This window comes from Mirounga leonina, unplaced genomic scaffold, assembly GCF_011800145.1.
Source record: "Mirounga leonina isolate KUSES-001 unplaced genomic scaffold, KU_Mleo_1.0 Mir_104, whole genome shotgun sequence".
In the NCBI taxonomy this organism is placed as follows: domain Eukaryota; kingdom Metazoa; phylum Chordata; class Mammalia; order Carnivora; family Phocidae; genus Mirounga; species Mirounga leonina.
In genome coordinates, this window is record NW_023270231.1 from 20,850,860 (window position 1) to 20,870,781 (window position 19,922).

The following is a 19,922-nucleotide window of genomic DNA, read 5'->3' on the forward strand; positions in this document are numbered from 1 at the left end:
TTTTGTGGACTTCTGTTGTTCCTTGTAAAATATGATGGATCGTGGATGAAAAGGCATAACTTCATGGAAAGAGTATTTGTGGCCTGTTAGGGTTTTGATCTGTTTAGGAAAGCCTCCCTGTAGATGTGACTTTCACTCACCCTTGATCCTTGCCTCCGTTTCCATGTACTCCCCGTCTGTCGGACCTTGAGTGGAGGTTATTTGATGTTGCAGTTTGTCCCTGAGAACAGAAGTTCACATCACTGTTTCTCTGAAAGCAGCTGTCTCACGAAGTTCTGTGATACAGCCCCCACAACCTTGTTGCCTCCAGTCTTGTTCCTGGAGCTCCCAGCAGCCCCCAGGAAGTTACCACGTTAATACTGACCAAGGTGGTTTGTAGCTGTGGTCTCTGCCGTGATATATACCACCATATTTAGCAGACTTACGTGCTGTGTACTTCTGTCTCAGTGTGGCGCTGGGCTTAGTGTGTTGTGCTTATCTTTGAAGGCGCTCGTCCCTGCCCAGTAGCTTCTGGGTTACACCATGGGAAGCAACAGATTTAGGGAAGGAGGAGGACATTGGACGTGGTGGGTGAGAAGTCTTACCCTTGCCCGTCTGCCACCGGCCCTGAAAGTGCAGAGCTAGCAAGTACATATGGCTCTTGGCATTAGGAAAACCTCGCTGAAATGAAATTAAAATTCCTCTGCTGGACAGGAAATTAATCAGGGCTGAATGCAGTAGACAGGGACAGAAGCTGGATTCCTTGTTCCATCACTGATGAGTGTTTATTGTTATGCAAATGAGATTAAATGCACTGTGACTGGTGGGGCATTGAGGAGGGGGCAGAGAAGTGAAGGAGATGAACCGGTTCCTTAGGATTTGAACTCTAGCTACAAAAATGTTTTTAGAGCATTTGCTGCCTCTTAGACCATCAAATGCTGAGTAAGGGAAGCACCTCAGCTTTTTCTGTCATTGTTTCTGCAAAGCAGTCTTCTTGACAGTGTTGATATATTGCCACTGATTCATTCCATAACGCTACTAGATCGCCCACAGTGAAGCAAGCCGCCGTTTGCCAGGTGTTAGGGCTAAATCATGAAAACGCCTAGTTCTTGCCTTCCCAGAGTTCATAGTCTGGTAGAAAAGGATATTGGAAAGAATGAAGTCTACAGATGACCAGCCAGATAAGAAATGTTGTCATACCACTTAGGATTATTTGGTTGAAAAGTGGCTGAAAGGGGCACCTGGGTGGCTCAGTCATTAAGCGTCTGCCTTCGGCTCAGGTCATGATCCCGGGGTCCTGGGATCGAGCCCCGCATCGGGCTCTCTGCTCTGCCGGGAGCCTGCTTCTCCCTCTCCCACTCCCCCTGCTTGTGTTCCCTCTCTCGCTGTGTCTCTCTCTGTCAAATAAATAAATAAAATCTTTAAAAAAAAAAAAGTGGCTGAAACATACTCTGGCAATGTCAACAAAAAAGGGAATGAATTAAAACTAAAGAAATTAATTTTCATTAAAAAAAATTAAAACAAAAAAGGAATGAGTTGGTACAAGGAAAACTGAACAGCCATAAGGGAACCTGGGAGGGAAGCTCTGGGATATAGGTGTCGGGAACTAAGGGACAATCTTTTCAGGCCCCTCAGTCAAGTGAGTGAACTCCATGCAATCTTAAGTCCATTCACTCAAGATTCACATCCCCAGAAGAAGGTATCTGATGGATCCAGCTCCGGCACTTGCCTACTTCTTGGCGAGGGAAAAGCAAGAGACTTGGATAATGCCACAAAGATTGTGAGCAATGGCAGAGGGACTTTCCTCAAAGACAGAATGAATGCTACAAAGACAAAGACTTTGTCCACGGGGGCGGCGGGGGTGGGTGCATTATAAAATTCAGCTGCTGTTGTGGCTTCTGGGATTCCTGGCCAATGTGCGGGCCTGTGTTTATTGGGAGCATGCTCAACATTGAGGTTGTGGTTTGAGACCATAAAATTGAGCATCACTCACTGATAGGTGCATCTACTCACTGGCACTTGTGTCTTGTTCTCTTGATCCCAGTGTGAGCAGTCCCACCTCATGAGAGAACATGAGGATGTCCAGGAGCGGACAACGCTTCGGTACGAGGAGCGCATCACGGAACTCCACAGCATCATTGCTGAGCTCAATAAGAAGATAGACCGTTTGCAAGGCACCACCATCAGGTAGTGAGCTCCCAGCTGCGGCTTTCTCTCTGCCCCTCTGGGTTCTAACCTGGCTCTTGGAGTTGAAGTCGTCCCGATGAATAATAGTGATGTTTTATTTGCAGCTAAGACTTTTACAGTTGATAACTACTTTCTCTTTACCTTGTTAACCATGCCCTTTCCCCTCCACTATTCTGTTCTCATCTTGATCGTCTCGAGGGCTCCCCTGGAAAGTAGCCAGGGTAGGAATTTTAATCCTCAGTTTACTGATAAGAGCGTCGAATCAGAAATGGGTGAAATGATTGATTAGCGAGTTCTGAAGGGCGCCCCTCCATCTCCCTCCCAGGATCCCTACCACCTCTCGAATACCCCAGGTCTGCTCTCGATGTGCAAACTGTGTGTCTCCCTTGGGAATTTTGAGAGATCTATGAATGTGGCTTAGGACTAAGCAGTACGTCTGCTTCTAGATAATCTAGCGTCTTGAGCTCACCTGAAGTTGATTTACCAACATTGATGTGGCCTCTTACAAACTCCTAGGGTAGGGAACAAGATTGGATACATCATTTTACTGGCAAAAAGGCTGGGCCTTAAAAATATTAGGGGATTACTTTGAAGTTCTAGTTAGCAGAGGATAGAGGTGGAGTTAGAACCCGAAGTCTCTCTGCTTTTACTTAATATTCTTTCCATGTAAGTGACTCTTGGGGGTCCTGCCTTCCTCATCAATCAGTTAACCCCTAAGGCTCCTGCACGCAGCCCTTAATTGGCGTATCTGCCTTGCTGTTCAGAGGAGGGGTTCTCTTTGAGTGACTTAGCCAAGGATAACTTTTATCTTCCTGCCTGTCCTCGGGGAACCACCCTGAGGAAAGCAAATGGTTGTCACCTACCTTTATGGAGAAAGAGGGCTTTGTTCACTGAATGTTTGTCCAAGCGGCAATCAGGGCAGTTGTAGAGGCAACTACTTTAAACTCTGCCTCTAGAAGTCCCAGGTTAGAAGAAACTTCGGGGACATTTTGTTCCAAGTCTGAGAGAGTAATGACAGGGTTATTTGATGAGGGAACTGATGGGCCTCTGGTTTTCTGGGCAAAATCATGGAAACTTTGCACTAAACTGGAGCCACACAGTAAATTCCATATTCCAATTTAGAACCTCAGGGCCTTGAAATTGTATCCCGGTCTTGAGAGTGATTGTAGGTTAGAAACGCATGAGCAGAGAAGAATTTTCAGACCAAAGAAATGATTATAGCAGATTTAAAGGAGGCTGACAGAGTACATTGGCAAATTTGTAATTTCCATTAAAACATGTTGCACTTTTATTTTTTTATTTTTATTTTTTTAAAGATTTTATTTATTTGCGAGAGAGAGAATGAGAGACAGAGAGCATGAGAGGGAGGAGGGTCAGAGGGAGAAGCAGACTCCCTGCTGAACAGGGAGCCTGATGTGGGACTCGATCCCGGGACTCCAGGATCATGACCTGAGCTGAAGGCAGTCGCTTAACCAACTGAGCCACCCAGGCGCCCAAAACATGTTGCACTTTTAAACACTTGAGAAGGTGAGGCAAATGGGCTCAGTGAGTTGTGGAAAAAAAGCATCACACATCACCTGGAAAACTCAGTTGCAGGGTGTTTAAATTGAATGTAACGGCCAAACTGCTTCGTGTTAAAATACAGTGAGCTTCTTGACCATAGACATTTATTGGTGCCTTTTATTTAAAGGGAGATGGCATCTGTGCAGATGTCACATTAAATTCTGCCAGTTTTCATTATGTAAATGAGCTGGCCCCTCCTTAAGGGGACTCCCTGCAGGCCATGCGGACATGTGGGCCAGGAGGACAAGGCTCTTCTGGTCCCCTGACCTCCTCGGCTAAGGCATGTCTCCTGCCCTCAGCACTCCAGGAAATGGGTTTGCCCTCAGGTCCTGAGATGCTTGCTAGACTGAGTGCGGTGGGAGCCAGACACCTTGGAGGAACTCCAACTGCCCTCGCAAATCCAGGGTGTAGAGAATGGATTGTCACACCACTCAGGTACAATGCTGGTACTTACAGATTTTCTTGTCATTTTAGTTTGGGCCTGAGTTAGGAATTTGCTGGAAGTGCTGAAAAATAATGGTAAGGAAATAGTTTATGTAAGCTATGATATATCCATACGTAAGCAATACTAAATTGCTTAAGTAAAAACAAAAATAATCTCATAGTTGTAAACTTTCATCTCAAGTCACAGTCAGAACGGGGACCTTCTGTGGCCACCCTAGAAGACACTCTCCCATCACCTGTAGCCACAGGGCTGACGCAGCTAAGAATCAGACACTGCAGGTGGCCGAATTCCAATGTAAGTTGAATTCACAGCCATACCAGATCTCTTAGGTAAAAATGAAACATTGATAGGAAAAGAAGAAATGGTGAGAATTTGAATCGAGACCCTTGGGTAGGTTTCCACAAATCAGAATACCTAGAGCCTACAAACTCCCGTAAACTCCAAGCACTCCCCCTCCCTGACTGATAAAGCTAGTCTTACTTTGCTTGGAGACTCTGTAGCAATCTGATCCCAAGTAGGGGGTACCAGCTATACACACTTAGGACCAAGTCCCTCAGGAATAAAGATTGCTAATTATTTCACTCGGTGAAGAGCTCTAACCGACCAAGGTGCTGGCCAAACACAAAGAAAATAGGGATTTCCTAGTGGAAGAAGAAGATTAGAAACATCAACCTTAGCCTTATGGCCAGTTGCAGAAAGGATGGCTAGACTGTGCATATTTCGGTGCTTATTTGTGTATACAATTTCTTTTTTATCTTCTTAATTTCTCCTATTATACAAGGTGAGCTGGTATTGGTGAAACTTATCTAATGATTAGGTTAGATGATATCTAGGGGGATTTGCCACTGACCTAGAAGAGAAGTGGTTACCTGACAATGGATACAATAACTGATGGGACTTAGGGTCTCCCACTTCGGTGAGAAGGTGAATCATTCACATTTGAATGAGGGATGGTTACAGAAGCTTGGTGTCACTGCTATTGTAACTTGGAAATTTCAGGGTGTATGAGAGGCTGTGTGTGGTTGTCGAGTAGCCAAAGAGGGTGGCCTATGACATGTTATCTAGCACCTGGTACCATTCCCACCCCTTCTCTCTACTCTCCCCAGAATCAGAGGCTGGACCCTTGGGACTGCTTCCCAGATTGCCTTAATAGCTGGGTTCTGGAGACAGTTTTGGTTCTGCCAGTGAGGTGCCTTCAAATGGGTTTGGAAAGCAGAAGGGAGGTGGGAGCCATTGTTCCTCAGGCCATGATAGAAGCAGCTGACAGAGGCTTTCATGGGCATGAGGTCCTGCACCTCAGAGCCAGGAGCTGTGGGCAGGTGTGAAGGCAGCGGCAGTTTGCTGACCTTTGAGGGGTCCATGCCTGCGATGGCAAATCTGACAGCTCCTGGTGGCCTCCGCCCACACTTCTCTGGTCCTTCCAACAGTTATGCAAGCGTGGAACTGCCTAAATTAAATCTCTTCTACTTGAAACATTCAGTGTAGTTTATGTTCCTAACTGAACCCTGCCTAATGCATCCTAAATCCCATCTCCTAGGAATAAACACTGAACATTTTGTATATATGGCCTTCTAAAAAATTTTACTCATGAATATTTTAAATAAATTGGATCATATAGCAAACAATGTTTTTGTAATATATGCTTTTCCACTTAACTGTATATTATGAGTGGCTTCTTTTAATGCTTATCTGACTTGGGGAGATTATATAATGGGATGGGGAAAGTGGAAAAATACATTAGTAGCTCACTTGAAATGGGGGGGGTGGATTTCGAAGCAAATTAAACATGAGCTGTTTTGTTTCCCAAAGAGATTCTTTTTTTTTTTTTTTAAAGATTTTATTTATTTATTTGAGAGAGAGAGAGAGCATGCACAAGTCAGGGGCGGGGGAGGGTAGAGGCAGAGGGAGAAACAGGCTTCCCCTTGAGCAGGGAGCTTGAGGCGGGACTCGATCCCAGGACCCTTTGGAGATTATTTTCTTTGCCGAGGAGATTATTTTCTTTGCCCCAAACCTACTCTCATAACATCATCCTTTCACTGCCAGCTCTCGTGAGTAGTCATGTTTTCTGCCTCATTTCCTGTTTGTTAGCCCATTGCTGTCTGGCTTCTGAGTGCAACAGTTTCCCGAAGCTCCTTTTGCTAAGGACTGAATTATGTATCTGAAAATCAAAATTCATATGTGGAAGCCCTACCCCTGAATATGATGGCATTTTGGAGTTGGAGCCTTTGGGAGTTACTTCTGTTTCGTTGAGGTCTGAGAATGGGGACTGCATGGTAGGTGTAGTGAGCGCCCTTAGAAGAAGAGACACCAGAGGGCTTGCTCACGGGGTGCACTCCCCCTGCTGTGAGGACCCGGTGACAGGGCAGCCATCTGTAAGCCAGGAAGAAAGCCCTTACCAGAAACTGACCATGCGGCCACCTTGATTTTGGACTTCAAACCAAAGCCTAGAACTAAGAGAAAATAAAATCCTGTTGCTTAAGCTAGCTCGTCTACAGCGTCTTGTTACAGCAGCAGCCTGAGTGAAGAGACTTTTTTAAAAATCACTAATGACTTCTTAACTGAAAAATCCAGGGACCTTTTCTTGTGTCTGGTCCTTTTCTGCAGGATTTGCTTCCAAATCTTCCTTCTTGGTGTGTTTTTCTTGAACTTCTAGGACCCTATATCTTCTGTCCCTGAGATTCACCTTCAGCCTTGGCTCTTACCCTAGGCTCTCCCCTCCCCTTTCACCTCCAAGGGCTACAACCCTGCAGCCCTGACCCCTCCCCTCTGAGTTACCTGCCTCTGCACTGGCAGTTCACCCTTCTGCTTTGTCTGCAAAATGCTCATTAGCAACAAAGATAATATGCAAAGTCCCATCTACTCTAACGTAATCCAGTCTCTAAAATCTCATACCTGCGCTATGAGCCTGACCTTTTCATTTGCCCAGTTATTCACCAAAAGATTCATGGATGAGTCTGTCTTCCTTTGTGCTAGATGGAAAAATAAGAGGAGGAATTACAGAAAGAATCAGGACTTACCACTGATTTCTTGCTTTAGAGCCTCTAAGAGAATTGAAAGGAATACATTTCCTCATTGTATCTAAAAAGTCTTTGTTCTTTAAAAAAATGATGGCATTTCAGGGCAAGTCTGCCTTTACTTGTCAGGAAGAACGTAGTTCAACAAAACTCCCACCAGGGTCAGGTAGGCTGGGTTAGCTGGACATAGTTGACTGACAGGTGCCAAGGCAGGTAGACATCCATCTGGATCTTGTTCACCCATCAATCCAGTGACAAGGCATGAATGTGCACACCAAAATAGAATAGGCATGGGGATTGCTAAAGAAGTAATATTCGTATCAAATATTACTGATTCCATGGTACTTCAGCTTCAGGTCTGGAAATTGGGAAAAGAATTAGCCTTTCATTGACTCTTCCCTTTTCAGATAAGATCATTTCACCCCTAGTCAATAATGAAAAGGAATCTTTAAAAATCATCGTCAGCAACAACAACCAAATCTTCTCCTTAGATCACCATATTTGACTGCTGTTTCATTGGTCCTAAATTTAGGAAAGAGGCTGCACTGCTCACTAATTGTAGAATCTTGGGTAAATCACTAGCCTCTTGAAGCTTCAGTCGTCTTACTTGTAAATAAAAGGTATTGATCCCGGCTTTGACGAACCCTAAGATCTCTGCTGGTCAGCCACTGCTAGTTACGTAGGTTGTGGGTACAACCTAATGCCGCGTCCTTGGGAGCATTTTTCTTTTGTTGTTTAAGCTCGTAGCAAGCACTAATCATTGCCACTCTAAGAGCAACTTGGAAGCACTTCACAAATGCTTCTAGGTGAACGAAATAAGGTACATTTAGAAGCCTGTGAGATGATTCTTTATCTTCCAAAGAGAAACACCTGAGCACTTTGTAATTCCATAATTCTGAAACCACCACAATAGTGTATAATTACCAACATTTATCAGTCGATTAAGCTTCTGGGGTTTGTTTTGTTGTGGGTTTTTTTTCTTTTTTTTTTTTTTTGGCTTAAAATGATCACTTCTTGGAAATTTTCATGTTTTCTTCTCTCTCATCTCCAGCATTAGCAGCTGGTGTTATTTGGGGAGATCCTTTTTCCCCCAAAGGAATAAGTTTCATTTGCCAAGAGTTACTGTATACACAACAGAAAGAAGCAAGCAATAAAGTCACTTTGAGATGCTGATGCTGTGGTGGTAGCTAGACATCTTTACCAGCCAGGGGACTCCTACTGCACAGAGCAGCCTTGAAGACACACCTCATGTTCTTGCTTTTGTAAAACTGCTGGGACTTGTAAAGGCTTTTTGACTTCTTGTTCCATTGCTCTGGATGAACTGGTGCTCCCGAATAACACAGTAGAGAGACAACCCCAAGCACCCATGTTCTACATACACTGCAATCACAGATTGACCGTCTGCTTACAAAAGGCCCTATGAGAATTGGCTTTTGTTCTTTCTCTGTCCCAGATTCCAGCCTCTTTTTAGGAATGATGCCAGTATTGCTGTTCAGGAGATGATAAGGATATGCAACTCTGTGAATTTTTTGACAAGGTCAGTGGGTGAAACAAAAGGGTTGTACATACTTTAATATTTGGGTTCAGTTTAACCATTTTTTCTACCTCTTCCTTTGTGGTACAGAACCCTGCCTGATGTTGCAAGGTTGCTTTCTGCCTCTCACTATTATTGACTTGGTTTGCACGAGTTGTTTGTACTATAATACTCACTATAATTACCATAAGGAGGAATCTTAACCAGGAATTGTGTGTGCTCAGCTCAGTGCTTCCCTTTGGGGTCAAGAACACAGACCTTAGGCACTTCCCCCCTGCTTCTTTTCTCTCTTTCCATAGGAGAGCTCGGCAACACTTACTTCTTCCCCTGAATTCCTAGACTTCATCATCTTATTTTTGTTTCTCCTGTCTAACTTTGCCTCCTTCAATACAGTAAGTTCTCCTTCTGATCAAAATGGCCCGAGTGCCCCATCAGCCTCATGGTTTCCATTGGGCACCCCATGTGGTTTCAGCAATACCAACCACTTATTCCTCTCCATTCTCATCTCATTCACATTCAGAGGCACCTCTGAGCCTTTGCTTGTGCCCTTCCACCCTCGTGACCTACCTAAAATCTACTTGCCTGGGACTTCTCTGGAGCACTGCTCCATCGCGAAAGTCTTCCTTGGCTACTACTCAGCTGCAGTCCCAGATGCTCCTCCTGTGTCCACACACAGCGTGCTTCTTGGGTTAGAATTAGTTGTGAACACATTTGACTCCTGGAAGACAGCATCCAGCTGGTCTTTGCTTTCCTGTTCTTATTTTGGTGCTCGAATACATTGACCATGGATCCTTAGTTTGCATTTCATGACCCTGAAAGTCTTTTGCCTAAGATGACACTTCTAGTGTAGCGTGATTGTCCTTCAGACTGTGCTCTGACCTCAGTGAGGAGTGGCCCCTGCGATCGACAGGCTCCTTTTTCTAGCCCTTCCCTATTCACTGCTATATAAAGTTCATCCTAATAATCCCTAGAAGTAACTCCTTACAAAGCATGAGATTTGACAGGCCCTGTGTGTTTTGGAACCTGCCAAGCCAGGAGGGTTTAAGATGGCTATTAACGATTCTGCAAATGCCATTTATACCAGAGATACAGCAGCATTTATCTGGCTTTCTTGGCTGTAGAACAGTCTCAGCCAAGCTGAAGCTGATTACATTGGCCATGCAACAAAGGTAATTTATTCATCATACACAAAACCTCCCATTAACTAAAATCAGATTTTTAAGTGCTGATTGAAAGGAGAGCTGATGTATCAGGGCACAATTACCCTCTAGACCAAAAAGGCTACTCTTAAGGTACTTTTTAATTGTTTTCATTCCTAAACCTAATTATTGTTAGCTTTGCAGTGTCTAATAATTAACTTATTCATAGAACATTAACCTACATTTTTTGCCTTCACCACTCCCATTCTAATTCATAATTTGCATGTCTGGGGGCTTAGTATCTGTTAAAAGTCTCCCCAGATTTCTGGACGGCTTTTATTAAAAACACCTTATAAAGCAGGGGCTCAGCTGAATTCCTTCCCTGGGAGGATGTTGATTTCTTGAGAGAACTAGGAACTCTGGAGAGTTCTTCACATTTTCTAATTTATAGATGTGTCTTCGCAGCTTAAAATGGCAGTTGCCTCTTCCCCAAGTTTCAGTGGTCACCCATTACCATCTTGGTCTACCCCAAACCCAAGGCTGTAGACTCTCTGCCCCACTGGTGTCCACAACTTCAAGTGAATGCCAAACCAAGAGGACTTCTCTTCCTGGCTTTCTACACAGACTTTCGTGGGCTTTGCAGCCTCAATTAAATCCCTGACCGTTTTCTCTTCTGGCTCACTTGCAAAATAAATGCTCCGCAGCGGGTTGATTTTGCCCTCTCCACGTCCGTGTCCAGTGTGTGTGTGGTGATGGCGGTGGTGTGAGGAAGAGGTATGCATGTGCTTCGAAAGACATAATACAATTGTAAGCTTCCTTCACTTGACCATAGCTAGTTCAGGGACCAAAGGTTGAGGGATTGTGTAGGGCTGAGAAGGGGCAGTGTGTGTGTGTGCAGATGCAACATGGCAGCATTTAAGTGTTGACTTCCTGTTGCAAGTGCTGACTGATGGGAACAGACCACTGAGTGATGTGCACTCACCCACTGTGTCCGTTTTTCTCCTCTCCCCATCCTCTTTTCCTATCCCCTAACTCCACTGACTTGCTTTAGGGAAAGTAAGTGTGGTATATACCAGATACATCTCTCAAAGCATCCAGGTTGATGTGCACAGGTAAGGTGCTGGTTTTCCGGTAGCTCCAGCCCCAAAACTTCCTTATATCCTCTTCCAAGGAGAAAGCCCTCCAGTGGGACCCTCCAGGTGATGGGATGTGACATACCTGTGCACCAGACTCCTGCTTATTTTGCTCGCTGTAGCTTCAGTACTCAGACCAGCTCTCTGGTCTTGGGTTCTTTTTCACATCAGAATCTGAGGAGGTAAAGAAATCTAAATCTTAAAAGCAAAAAAGTTTCTAGTAGGCTGTTACATGGATCTCGTTCAGTATATGGATATGTATGTGGACCCAGGACCCTTTCAGTTTCACACAGGAACCGTAGAGGTGACTGACTGTTCATTTGGCCTGAAAAGAGTCCTAGTCCATATGGCTAAGGAGGGTGGGCAGGGGGAGTAGATCTGTCTGTTTTCTTTCTGAATGTCTTTCTTGTCCTTAGAAGTCATATTCTCTAGGAATTTGTCTTCTATCTCTGTCAGTGGTAGCTGACTCTTCTTTTTTTTTCAGGGAGGAAGATGAGTACTCAGAACTGCGATCAGAACTCAGCCAGAGTCAGCATGAGGTCAACGAAGACTCTCGAAGCATGGACCAAGACCAGACCTCTGTCTCCATCCCTGAAAACCAGTCCACCATGGTCACTGCTGACATGGGTGAGTCTGCCTGCCATTTCACGAAGCCAGAGTTTGGTTTCTGGATTGTAATGGGAATTTTAGAAATATGAGGCAGCCTGAATTAAAATTTAATTAGTCAGGGAGTTTGGTGAGTAGATGAAAGCACATCCATTTGAGTCCCTTACATGCTACTCTGTTGGAACTAAAGAGGTGAATGAGCTTTCTGCCCTGATGTTTGTGATTCGAACATAGATCACCTCTATTTGAAAATTCTGGAGATGGGGAACCAGCTGAAAAGGCTATTGTAGTATTCCAAGTTACAGTAAAAGCTGAGCTATGATGGCAGGAATAGGAAGGATGGAATGGGTGGCAACCCATTGCGGTGGAAGAACCAATAGGTTTCAGTAACTGCTGGGTAAGAAGAAATCCAAAATGACTCTAACCTGTTGATCCTGAGTGACTAAGAGAATGATCATAGTGCTTAGTAAGGATGTTTGAGAAATGAGTTGGGAAATAAATATATTATGTTTGAGGTTGTAGAGAAATGTCCATCTGGGAATACTTGGTTTGGTGTATTTTAAACTGCTGGTCATGACCTGTTAGTGGGTCTTGAGATTAAATGAAAAATCTTTTTTTTTAAAGATTTTATTTATTTATTTGACAGAGAGAGACAGAGAAAGAGGGAACACAAGCAGAGGGAGTGGGAGAGGGAGAAGCAGGCTTCCTGCTGAGCAGGGAGCCCGATGCGGGGCTCGATCTCAGGACCCTGGGATCATGACCTGAGCCAAAGGCAGACGCTTAACAACTGAGCCACCCAGACACCCCGAAAAATATTTTTTAAGTGAAATCAAATAGGAAAAAAATAAAATGACAGTATGACTTCATGAAACTTACTTGTTGAGTATGTGTGTGTGTGATAAGTTGCCGAATGAAATGTTTCTGCTGCGGGTTGCAGTCAACCCACAAAATGTTGCAAAACCACTGGTCTACTTGGAGATGCTTAACTGGATCTTTGGAGAGATAAGGGTTGAGGGTAAAGGCTTTGAAGTTATGAGGTAAGGAGATCTCTGTGGTCAAAAGGGTGTGGAGTCAGAAGAGGGAGGAGCACTGTATCTTAGGAAATGTTCACATGTAGGGAAGATAGAAGAAGGACTATGAGAAGGAGGCGTAAACATAGTGTAACTTTCTTAGAACCTAAAATTTTATTGGGGGGAGAGTCTTGAATATAGTACACATTTATATTAATTATGAAAGTGCTGTAACATTAAGGAACATAGTACCATGAGAGTTTATCAAAGGAATTTTTTTTTTTAAAGATTTTATTATTTATTTGACAGAGAGAGACACAGCGAGAGAGGGTACACAAGCAGGGGGAGTGGGAGAAGGAGAAGCAGGCTTCCTGCTGAGAGGGAGCCGGACGCGAGGCTCGATCCCAGGACTCTGGGATCATGACCTGAGCTGAAGGCAGACGCTTAACGACTGAGCCACCCAGGCGCCCCTCCTTTCTCTCTTTTTTTTTTTTTAAAGATTTTTATTTATTTGAGAGCGAGAGAGAGAGAGAGAGAGAGAGAGAGAGTGTGCATGGAATTTGATTCAGTTTAAGATTCTAGAAGAGCTTCTTCTAGGAAGTGACATTTGAGCAGAGAGCTGGAGAGTAAGTAGGAATTAACCAGTTAAAGGAGGAGATGCATTCAGGGGAGGGTGGGGGAGTGGATGCATTCAAGGAAATGAAAAGAGATCATGGAGGGCCCAGAGATGTGAGATGGAGGCTGGAGAGGTAGGCCGGAGCCATAGCATGCAGGATCTTGTAGACCGTATTAGAGAGTTTGACCATGAATCAAAGATGCACAAGAAACCACTGAAAGATGTGAGTAGTAGGGGAAGGGGATGCAGTGATCAGGTTTGCATTTTGAATCAATCATTCTGTAGTAAAGAGAATCGGTGGATAAAGAATGAATGGGGGAGGGGCGCCTGGGTGGCTCAGGCGTTAAGCATTTGCCTTCCGCTCAGGTCATGATCCCAGGGTCCTGGGATCGAGCACCGCATCAGGCTCCCTGCTCCGCGGGAAGCCTGCTTCTTCTCCCACTCCCCCTGCTTGTGTTCCTGCTCTCACTGTGTCTCTCTCTGTCAAATAAATAAATAAAATCTTTAAAAAAAAAAAAAAAAAAAAAGGAATGAATGGGGGAGGCCAGCTAGGAAACCATTGCTAAAGTCTCAGTGGGTATGATTCTTGCTAGGATGAGGGTGGTGGTAGTTAAGATCTAGAAAGATTTAATGTTGGCAAGATCTGCTGAAGGATTAGAAACGGAGGGGAAAAGGAAGTATGTATGCGGAGATGTTCTCTAAGTGTCTGGATCGCACGATGGGTGGACGGCACTGCCGAGTCCCAACTTGGGAGCGCAGGAAAAAGGACCAGGTGGTTTTGCGTCGAGTTTTGTTTTGTTTTGTTTTACTTGAAGGAAGTGGGAGTGCAGGGTGGAGCGCCTGTGTTTTGTTTGGGCGTAAGTTTGAGGTGTCTTGAGGTGTCTGGGTGGAGATGCTTCCGAAGGCAGCAGCTATTGATGAGAAGCCAAGAGGAGAGGTCTAGGCTGAAGAAAAGCAGTTAGGAGACACTGAGTTATGTGCAGTTACCAAAGCAGTGGGAGGCCGTGGTAGAGCGAGGAGTGCAGAGAACCAGGGCCTAAGCCTTGGGGGCCACCAGCCAGGGAGGAGGCCTGGCAGAGCTCCTGGCAAGGATGTGTCCCTCCTCATTTTAGTCTCGGTTTAAATGCACCTCCTTTGAAAGCATCTCATGGGCACTAGCCTGCAGCTTCCTGTGTTGACTCTGGCACTGCCCCATTTGTCTCCTTCTATTGAATTGAAATTTTAAATGATGTATTTCTAGCTCTTTGCTTGACTGACCATCCCACTAAATGCCACTGGGCATGTTTATCTACTAGCAGATCTCCAGAGCCCACCGCTGGGCCTGGCACATAGTGTGTGTTTGGAGATGTTTGCTGGGATGAACATGTGAAGCAGTCAGCGAGTCCATCAAGCAGTCGGCCGGCCAAAGCTGTAGGAGGAAAGGAGGAGAGCCATGTCTGGGAAGTCAGTGGGGACAGAGAAAGCTCTAAAAAGGAAGAGGTCTGTAGGATGGATGGGTGCTGAGGCTAGCAAAGTCATGGAGAGCTGTATATTGATACTGATGTGATCCCAACAGAAATGGAGTGGGGAGTAGAGGCACCTCCTAGATCCTCAGGCTCTTGGCTTCAGGCTGAAACTGCCTCTCTGAAATTCACCTGGACCCCTACCCTGGGCCTTGAGTTAAAACACACGCAACCTCCGGGGACCATCCCAGCTGTGGGTCCAAGTCCCATGTGCTGCTATACCAGCGCCGCAGTCTCTAACCCTAGTGGCCCGAGGCTTCTGGACTCTGCCCTCCAGCTTCGCGAGTGGGACAGGTGCAGACAGCCCAGAAGTTCCCATTCAAGCAAAGAGATACACCTATGCTGATCCCTCCATTCATGTCTCTGAATGTGTATTTTATGAAATAAGTGCCCCATGCTCCAATAAAGTTTCTTAGTCAAGTAAGGTTGGGAAGTAGAGGGATAAACCTACTTCAGTGGGCTGGGCATCTTTGCTGTGGGACTTCTCAGCGCTCCTAACAGAGTGCTCAGTAGCTCAGGCTGTCTGCCTGTCCGTGCTGTGAGCTGGCTTCCTTTTCCCAAATGATGAATCTCAAATCCTTTCTTTCTCCTCTTCCCCATTATAAATATATGTTCATTATAGCCAGTGATAGTATTTCTGCCAACAAGACTAAGCTCCTGGAGGGAGGGGACCCCATCTGCCCAATGTCTGTGTGTGTTCTCTGCCCACAGAGGCGGCCTCGATTCACTTATTCAGCAACTCACTGGGTGCTGGGCGAGGGACTGGGGGTGTGAGACACAGGATCTGCCCTCAGATCGCTGTCCTCGCATGCTCTCATCTCTCGCACTGAGAGTGACGTCCCGTCTCCTGACCACGGACTATCTGCCCCCACAGAACTGCACGTCCCCCACCTTGGGCCATGCTGGCCTCCATGCTGCCCCTCATACCTGACCAGCTTGTCTGTCCTCTCTGTTCCCTCTTCCTGGAGTGCTCCTTCCCTGAGCCGACCCTCGGTTTCCTCCACCTGTCAGGGCCCGGATGGAGCACTCTGGCCTTCCCTCACCCTCAACCTGAGATGAGAAGCAAAGAGGAGAGGTCTAGGCTGGAGAAAAGCAGTTAGGAGACACTGGGTTATGTGCAGTTACCAAAGCAGTGGGAGGCTGTGGTAGAGCGAGGAGTGCAGAGAACCAGGGCCTAAGCCTTGGGGGCCACCAGCCAGGGAGGAGACCCGGCAGAGCTCCTGGCAGGGAGGCCAGGCACTCTCCTCCCTTTCTGCTTCATTTCTCCTCACAGCACTTAGCTCTTCCTGGTGGTTCACTGTATGTGCCTTTCTCTTATCGTGTATTACTAGTTGTACTAGTATCTTACGCGAGAATCTAGAATGCAGGCCCCACGAGGGCAGGGGTGTCAGCCCTCTTGCCTGCCATTTGTCACAGTGCCCACACAGAGGAGGCACCCAAATACCGAGTAGCAGCGAATGCCATCTTGGAGTGCACACTTCTCCGGAGGATGCAGACAAGCCAACGGGGAATGACCCACAGTGAGATGAGGCCCACGACAGGAGGTGGACAGTGGGTCCTAGCCACACCCAGGGGCAGGAGCCTCGGCCAAGACCTCCCTGAGGTCGCATCTAGCAGAAAGCCGAGGAACAGATGGGAGTGAGGCAGGTGAAGAGCAGGGGCAGGAGGAGAGCACGGGAGGCCGGCAGCTGCCGGCTCTCTGGGGAATGCAGGCGCGGGGACAGCGAGGAGGAGGAGGGGCGCGTGACGGCTGCGGCAGAGCACAGTCCCCGGGTGTGGTCACTGGGACTGGACGTCTGCCTCTCCTTACTCCTTTGCCATTTTCCAATTAAACTGCTTCAATAGGGAAAAAAGCTTCCATATATAAACACCATTATAGGAAATCATTAAAAAGCGGCCATTTCATTATGGTTGCTATATTTGCAAGCCTGCATTAGCAACCCAAAGGTTTTCTTGAGCTGGATTTTATATGCAGAGTTTGCTGCGGTATATTTGCTGATCTTCATTTTAGATAGCAGGAGTTAGTCCCATCTATTCCCTTCCTCAGAAAGCACTCTGCTTTTGTTTTCAAGCCCCACCCATCAGAGCCAGCCTGCCCCTTCAGTAAGCTGGCTCCTGGGCACTGTCCTCAGGCCCTGGAGGAGGAGACCAACAATTTAGAAAGTGCTTTGACTTACCCGACCAGTCTCTGGAAGGAGGAAGGTCCCGGCAGTGTCACATTGCATCTGAAATTGTTCTGGCTCTGTTCAAACCTGGTCACACAGTCTGGAAGATAAAGGTAATTAAATAGACAAAGACAAGGCAGGAATCGTAGCTTGGGACTTCTATTCCCTCAGTTTGGCAAAGAGCTCTAGTTGAGAGAGGCTGGCTATAATAGATAACCTGTTTCGCTCACGTACTTTGTGTTGAGCGTTTACATGCATCCTCATGTGTAATCCTCAGCCTTGAGAGGAGGCCCTGTAAAACTCATCTGTAAAATTGGGCTAACAGAGTTCAGAGGGGGTGGGGCACTTGTGCAAGGCCGCACAGCTAATGGGTTCTCGCTGCTCTTGGTGCCCGTGTATCTGTGGATGGCTTCACCCTTCCTCCGACGTGCCCACGGTGAGCGTGCCCCGCTGCCCGCAGTCCTCTGAGGTCTCTAGTGCGGGTGGGGCTTGAGGGAGCAGCTGTGGCATCACGGCACCTGGCTTAATAGCAGAGTGTTGTTGTTAGTCGAGATTTTGCAGACCTCCATCTTAGAAAACAACACTTTGAGGCCAAATGATTCTGGGTGTTGCTGTAGAGCAAAACACAGATGTGTGTGCATGGGCTCATTGTAGCACACATGTTAGTGCGTGTGCAGTGTGCTCCCTGGGGGGCTGCTTCCCAGCTCTGTTCGTGGGATGGCAGAGCTCACCTGGAGCAAAATCCTTGGTCCGATGGACCTTTGCACAGCCTGTGTTGGGTTCGACTCCTTACTCTGAGCTCTCTTCTGGTTTTAGGTGAGAAATTCTTATTTTTCTGGAATCTAGCAGTGCTCAACTATTATCTCCTTAGGGATGAAAGGAAGCATATGATACCTTGTTTGCTGGTGGGATCATTTCGATAGAGATTTCCTCCTTATGAGTAGTTTTTGGAGGACAACCAAGGAGGAATTTACACATGAAACCTGGCTCTTTGGCACGGCTGTGATTATGAAATATGTTTAACGTTAAAGCCAGATTTTCCTGGCTCCATGGCCACTGAGGCTTAATGGCTTCAGGAAAAATGTTCCAAAGTGTCAGGCAGCCACTCCCAGTGAGGAGAAGGGGGGTCGGGCAGGGAGAGGCAGCCCTGCCTCCTCCAAGAAACGATTTCTGCAGGGTTGGGAGAGAAGTGGTTACAAAGGCAAAGGAGCCTGTCTGGAGAAAATGTGCATTTTGTTAGGAGTGAGGGGACTAGATAGCCAGTTATTCTCCAGTAAAGAATTTTTCAAAGACAATCAGGTTATTTGTAACCTGATTCTGGAACTTTGAGGAACTAGTCCATAGGTTGGAAAGGTTAGATGGGGCTGAAAACAGCACCTTGAGTAGTTGATGGAATAGGCTGAGCCCTTTGTTGCCCTTTTTTCCCGTCGCCTTACTTTAATTGGGCAGCTTAATTTCTTCCAAGAGGTTCACAGTGTTGGGCATCCCTGAGAACCAAGCCCAGAGGAGAACTTTGAAGTTTTGAACATGGACTCACCGGAGGACTCTTTGGGATGGCTGTGTGCTTTCTCCTTGGGATCTGAGCCTGCTCAAACAAGACCTGTCTGTGAACGTCAGCAAGGCAGAGTGACTGAGGAGTCCATCTAAAATCATTCTGGAACTTTCCTTAGAGTAATCAAGCTTAAAGGCAGGAAAGCTCACTGCCCCACTTCAGTTTGTGTTACTTTGGAATATTTCCCTCAAATTGTACTCAATAATTTTTTTTCAGCCCCTCAAAGACACTTGGGGTATAAGATGCAAATGGCAAGGCTTTGACCCACCACATTTGTTCAAAATGAGTTCCCATCAATGTGGGGATTCAGGAACTCCTTTTATAATATAAGTAGTCTAGATTTTCTAAACAGACTATGTCCCTTCAGGTTAGATTGGGGTTTTTGGTGATTTGAAACTCATGACATAAAGCCACATTATAAAGAAGTGTTGCTTCCAAGACCAGCCCGTGAAAGCCTGTTTTCATCTGTAATGGGAGTGAAGTATGGGACCTCCCTAATGCTACTACCACCCCAACCATTGTTCTGGGGGACAGGATTGTGTCGACCACATTTGACTGTTAGGGGCACATCTGCCCCCCTCTTCGGGAAGTTCTCCCATCCCTGCCACAGCGAGAGCCCCGGGGTCTGGGACAGGTACCTACAGCCTACCCTGCATTTGTCACTGTTTGCTCTCGAGGGCTTAAGACAAGGGCTGGTCTGAAAAGGGCCCTTGAGCTGAGATGGGAGACCAGGCACGGAGGAAGGGCCCTTTGGACCAGAGGTTAGTGAGCTTGGGGGAGAGCTGTCAGAGGTGATGTTGTAGAGACACAGACTGCGCGAAAACTGCAAACTGACAATAGCAAAAACGAAAACAAATTCAGGCTGCTAAGATTTGGCTGAAATGGAAGTCCTGAAAATACAGCTTTGTTTTCTTCAGGGAAAAGAAACCCATCACTCCTGGCGAAGTTAGGACCCGGCCAGGGTAGTGGCTGGTGGCTACCCCCCTGATCCGTGCCTGTGGCCTTGGGGGGGACTTGGGTGTGGCAATGACACTTTTTCAGGAGAGCATTTTGGTTCCCGTGGCTGCACTGAGAAATGGATCATCATAGGGGTCCCACGTCACATCTTGCCTCAGTGTACCCACGCTCTGTCAGGCCTCCTGGCCTTGAATGGTAAGGTATTTCTTTCCCCTCCACTTTTTATTTGAAAAACTTCAGACTTACATAAATGGTAGAATGAACCCCAGTGAACCCTTTGCCTAGACTGACTAGTCATTAACGTTATGCCACATTTGATTTTGCACACACGCGGAAATATTTTTCCGGAGCTATTTGAAAATAAGTTGCAGACCTCATGATGCTTCACCCTAAATATATCAGCACAGACCTCTTAAGAACGGGGAACGTCTCTTTTTTAACCACAGCACTTTTATCATACCCGAGAATTTTAACCCAGATGGAACGTTATATATAGTCCATATTCCAATTTCCTCCAAAT

The 19,922-nt window shown here is 46.2% G+C and overlaps 1 protein-coding gene across 2 annotated transcripts in view; it reads left to right on the top strand.

Annotated features, from left to right (window-relative positions):
* Nucleotides 1–19,922, top strand: part of MCC (MCC regulator of WNT signaling pathway) — a 396,253-nt gene that overhangs the window by 299,933 nt on the left and 76,398 nt on the right. For both annotated transcript variants that reach the window (XM_035015375.1, XM_035015386.1), the window contains 2 exons: nucleotides 2,024–2,166; nucleotides 11,479–11,621. In XM_035015375.1, coding sequence (XP_034871266.1) covers nucleotides 2,024–2,166; nucleotides 11,479–11,621 — 286 coding nt within the window. The remainder of the gene's footprint in view (nucleotides 1–2,023; nucleotides 2,167–11,478; nucleotides 11,622–19,922) is intronic.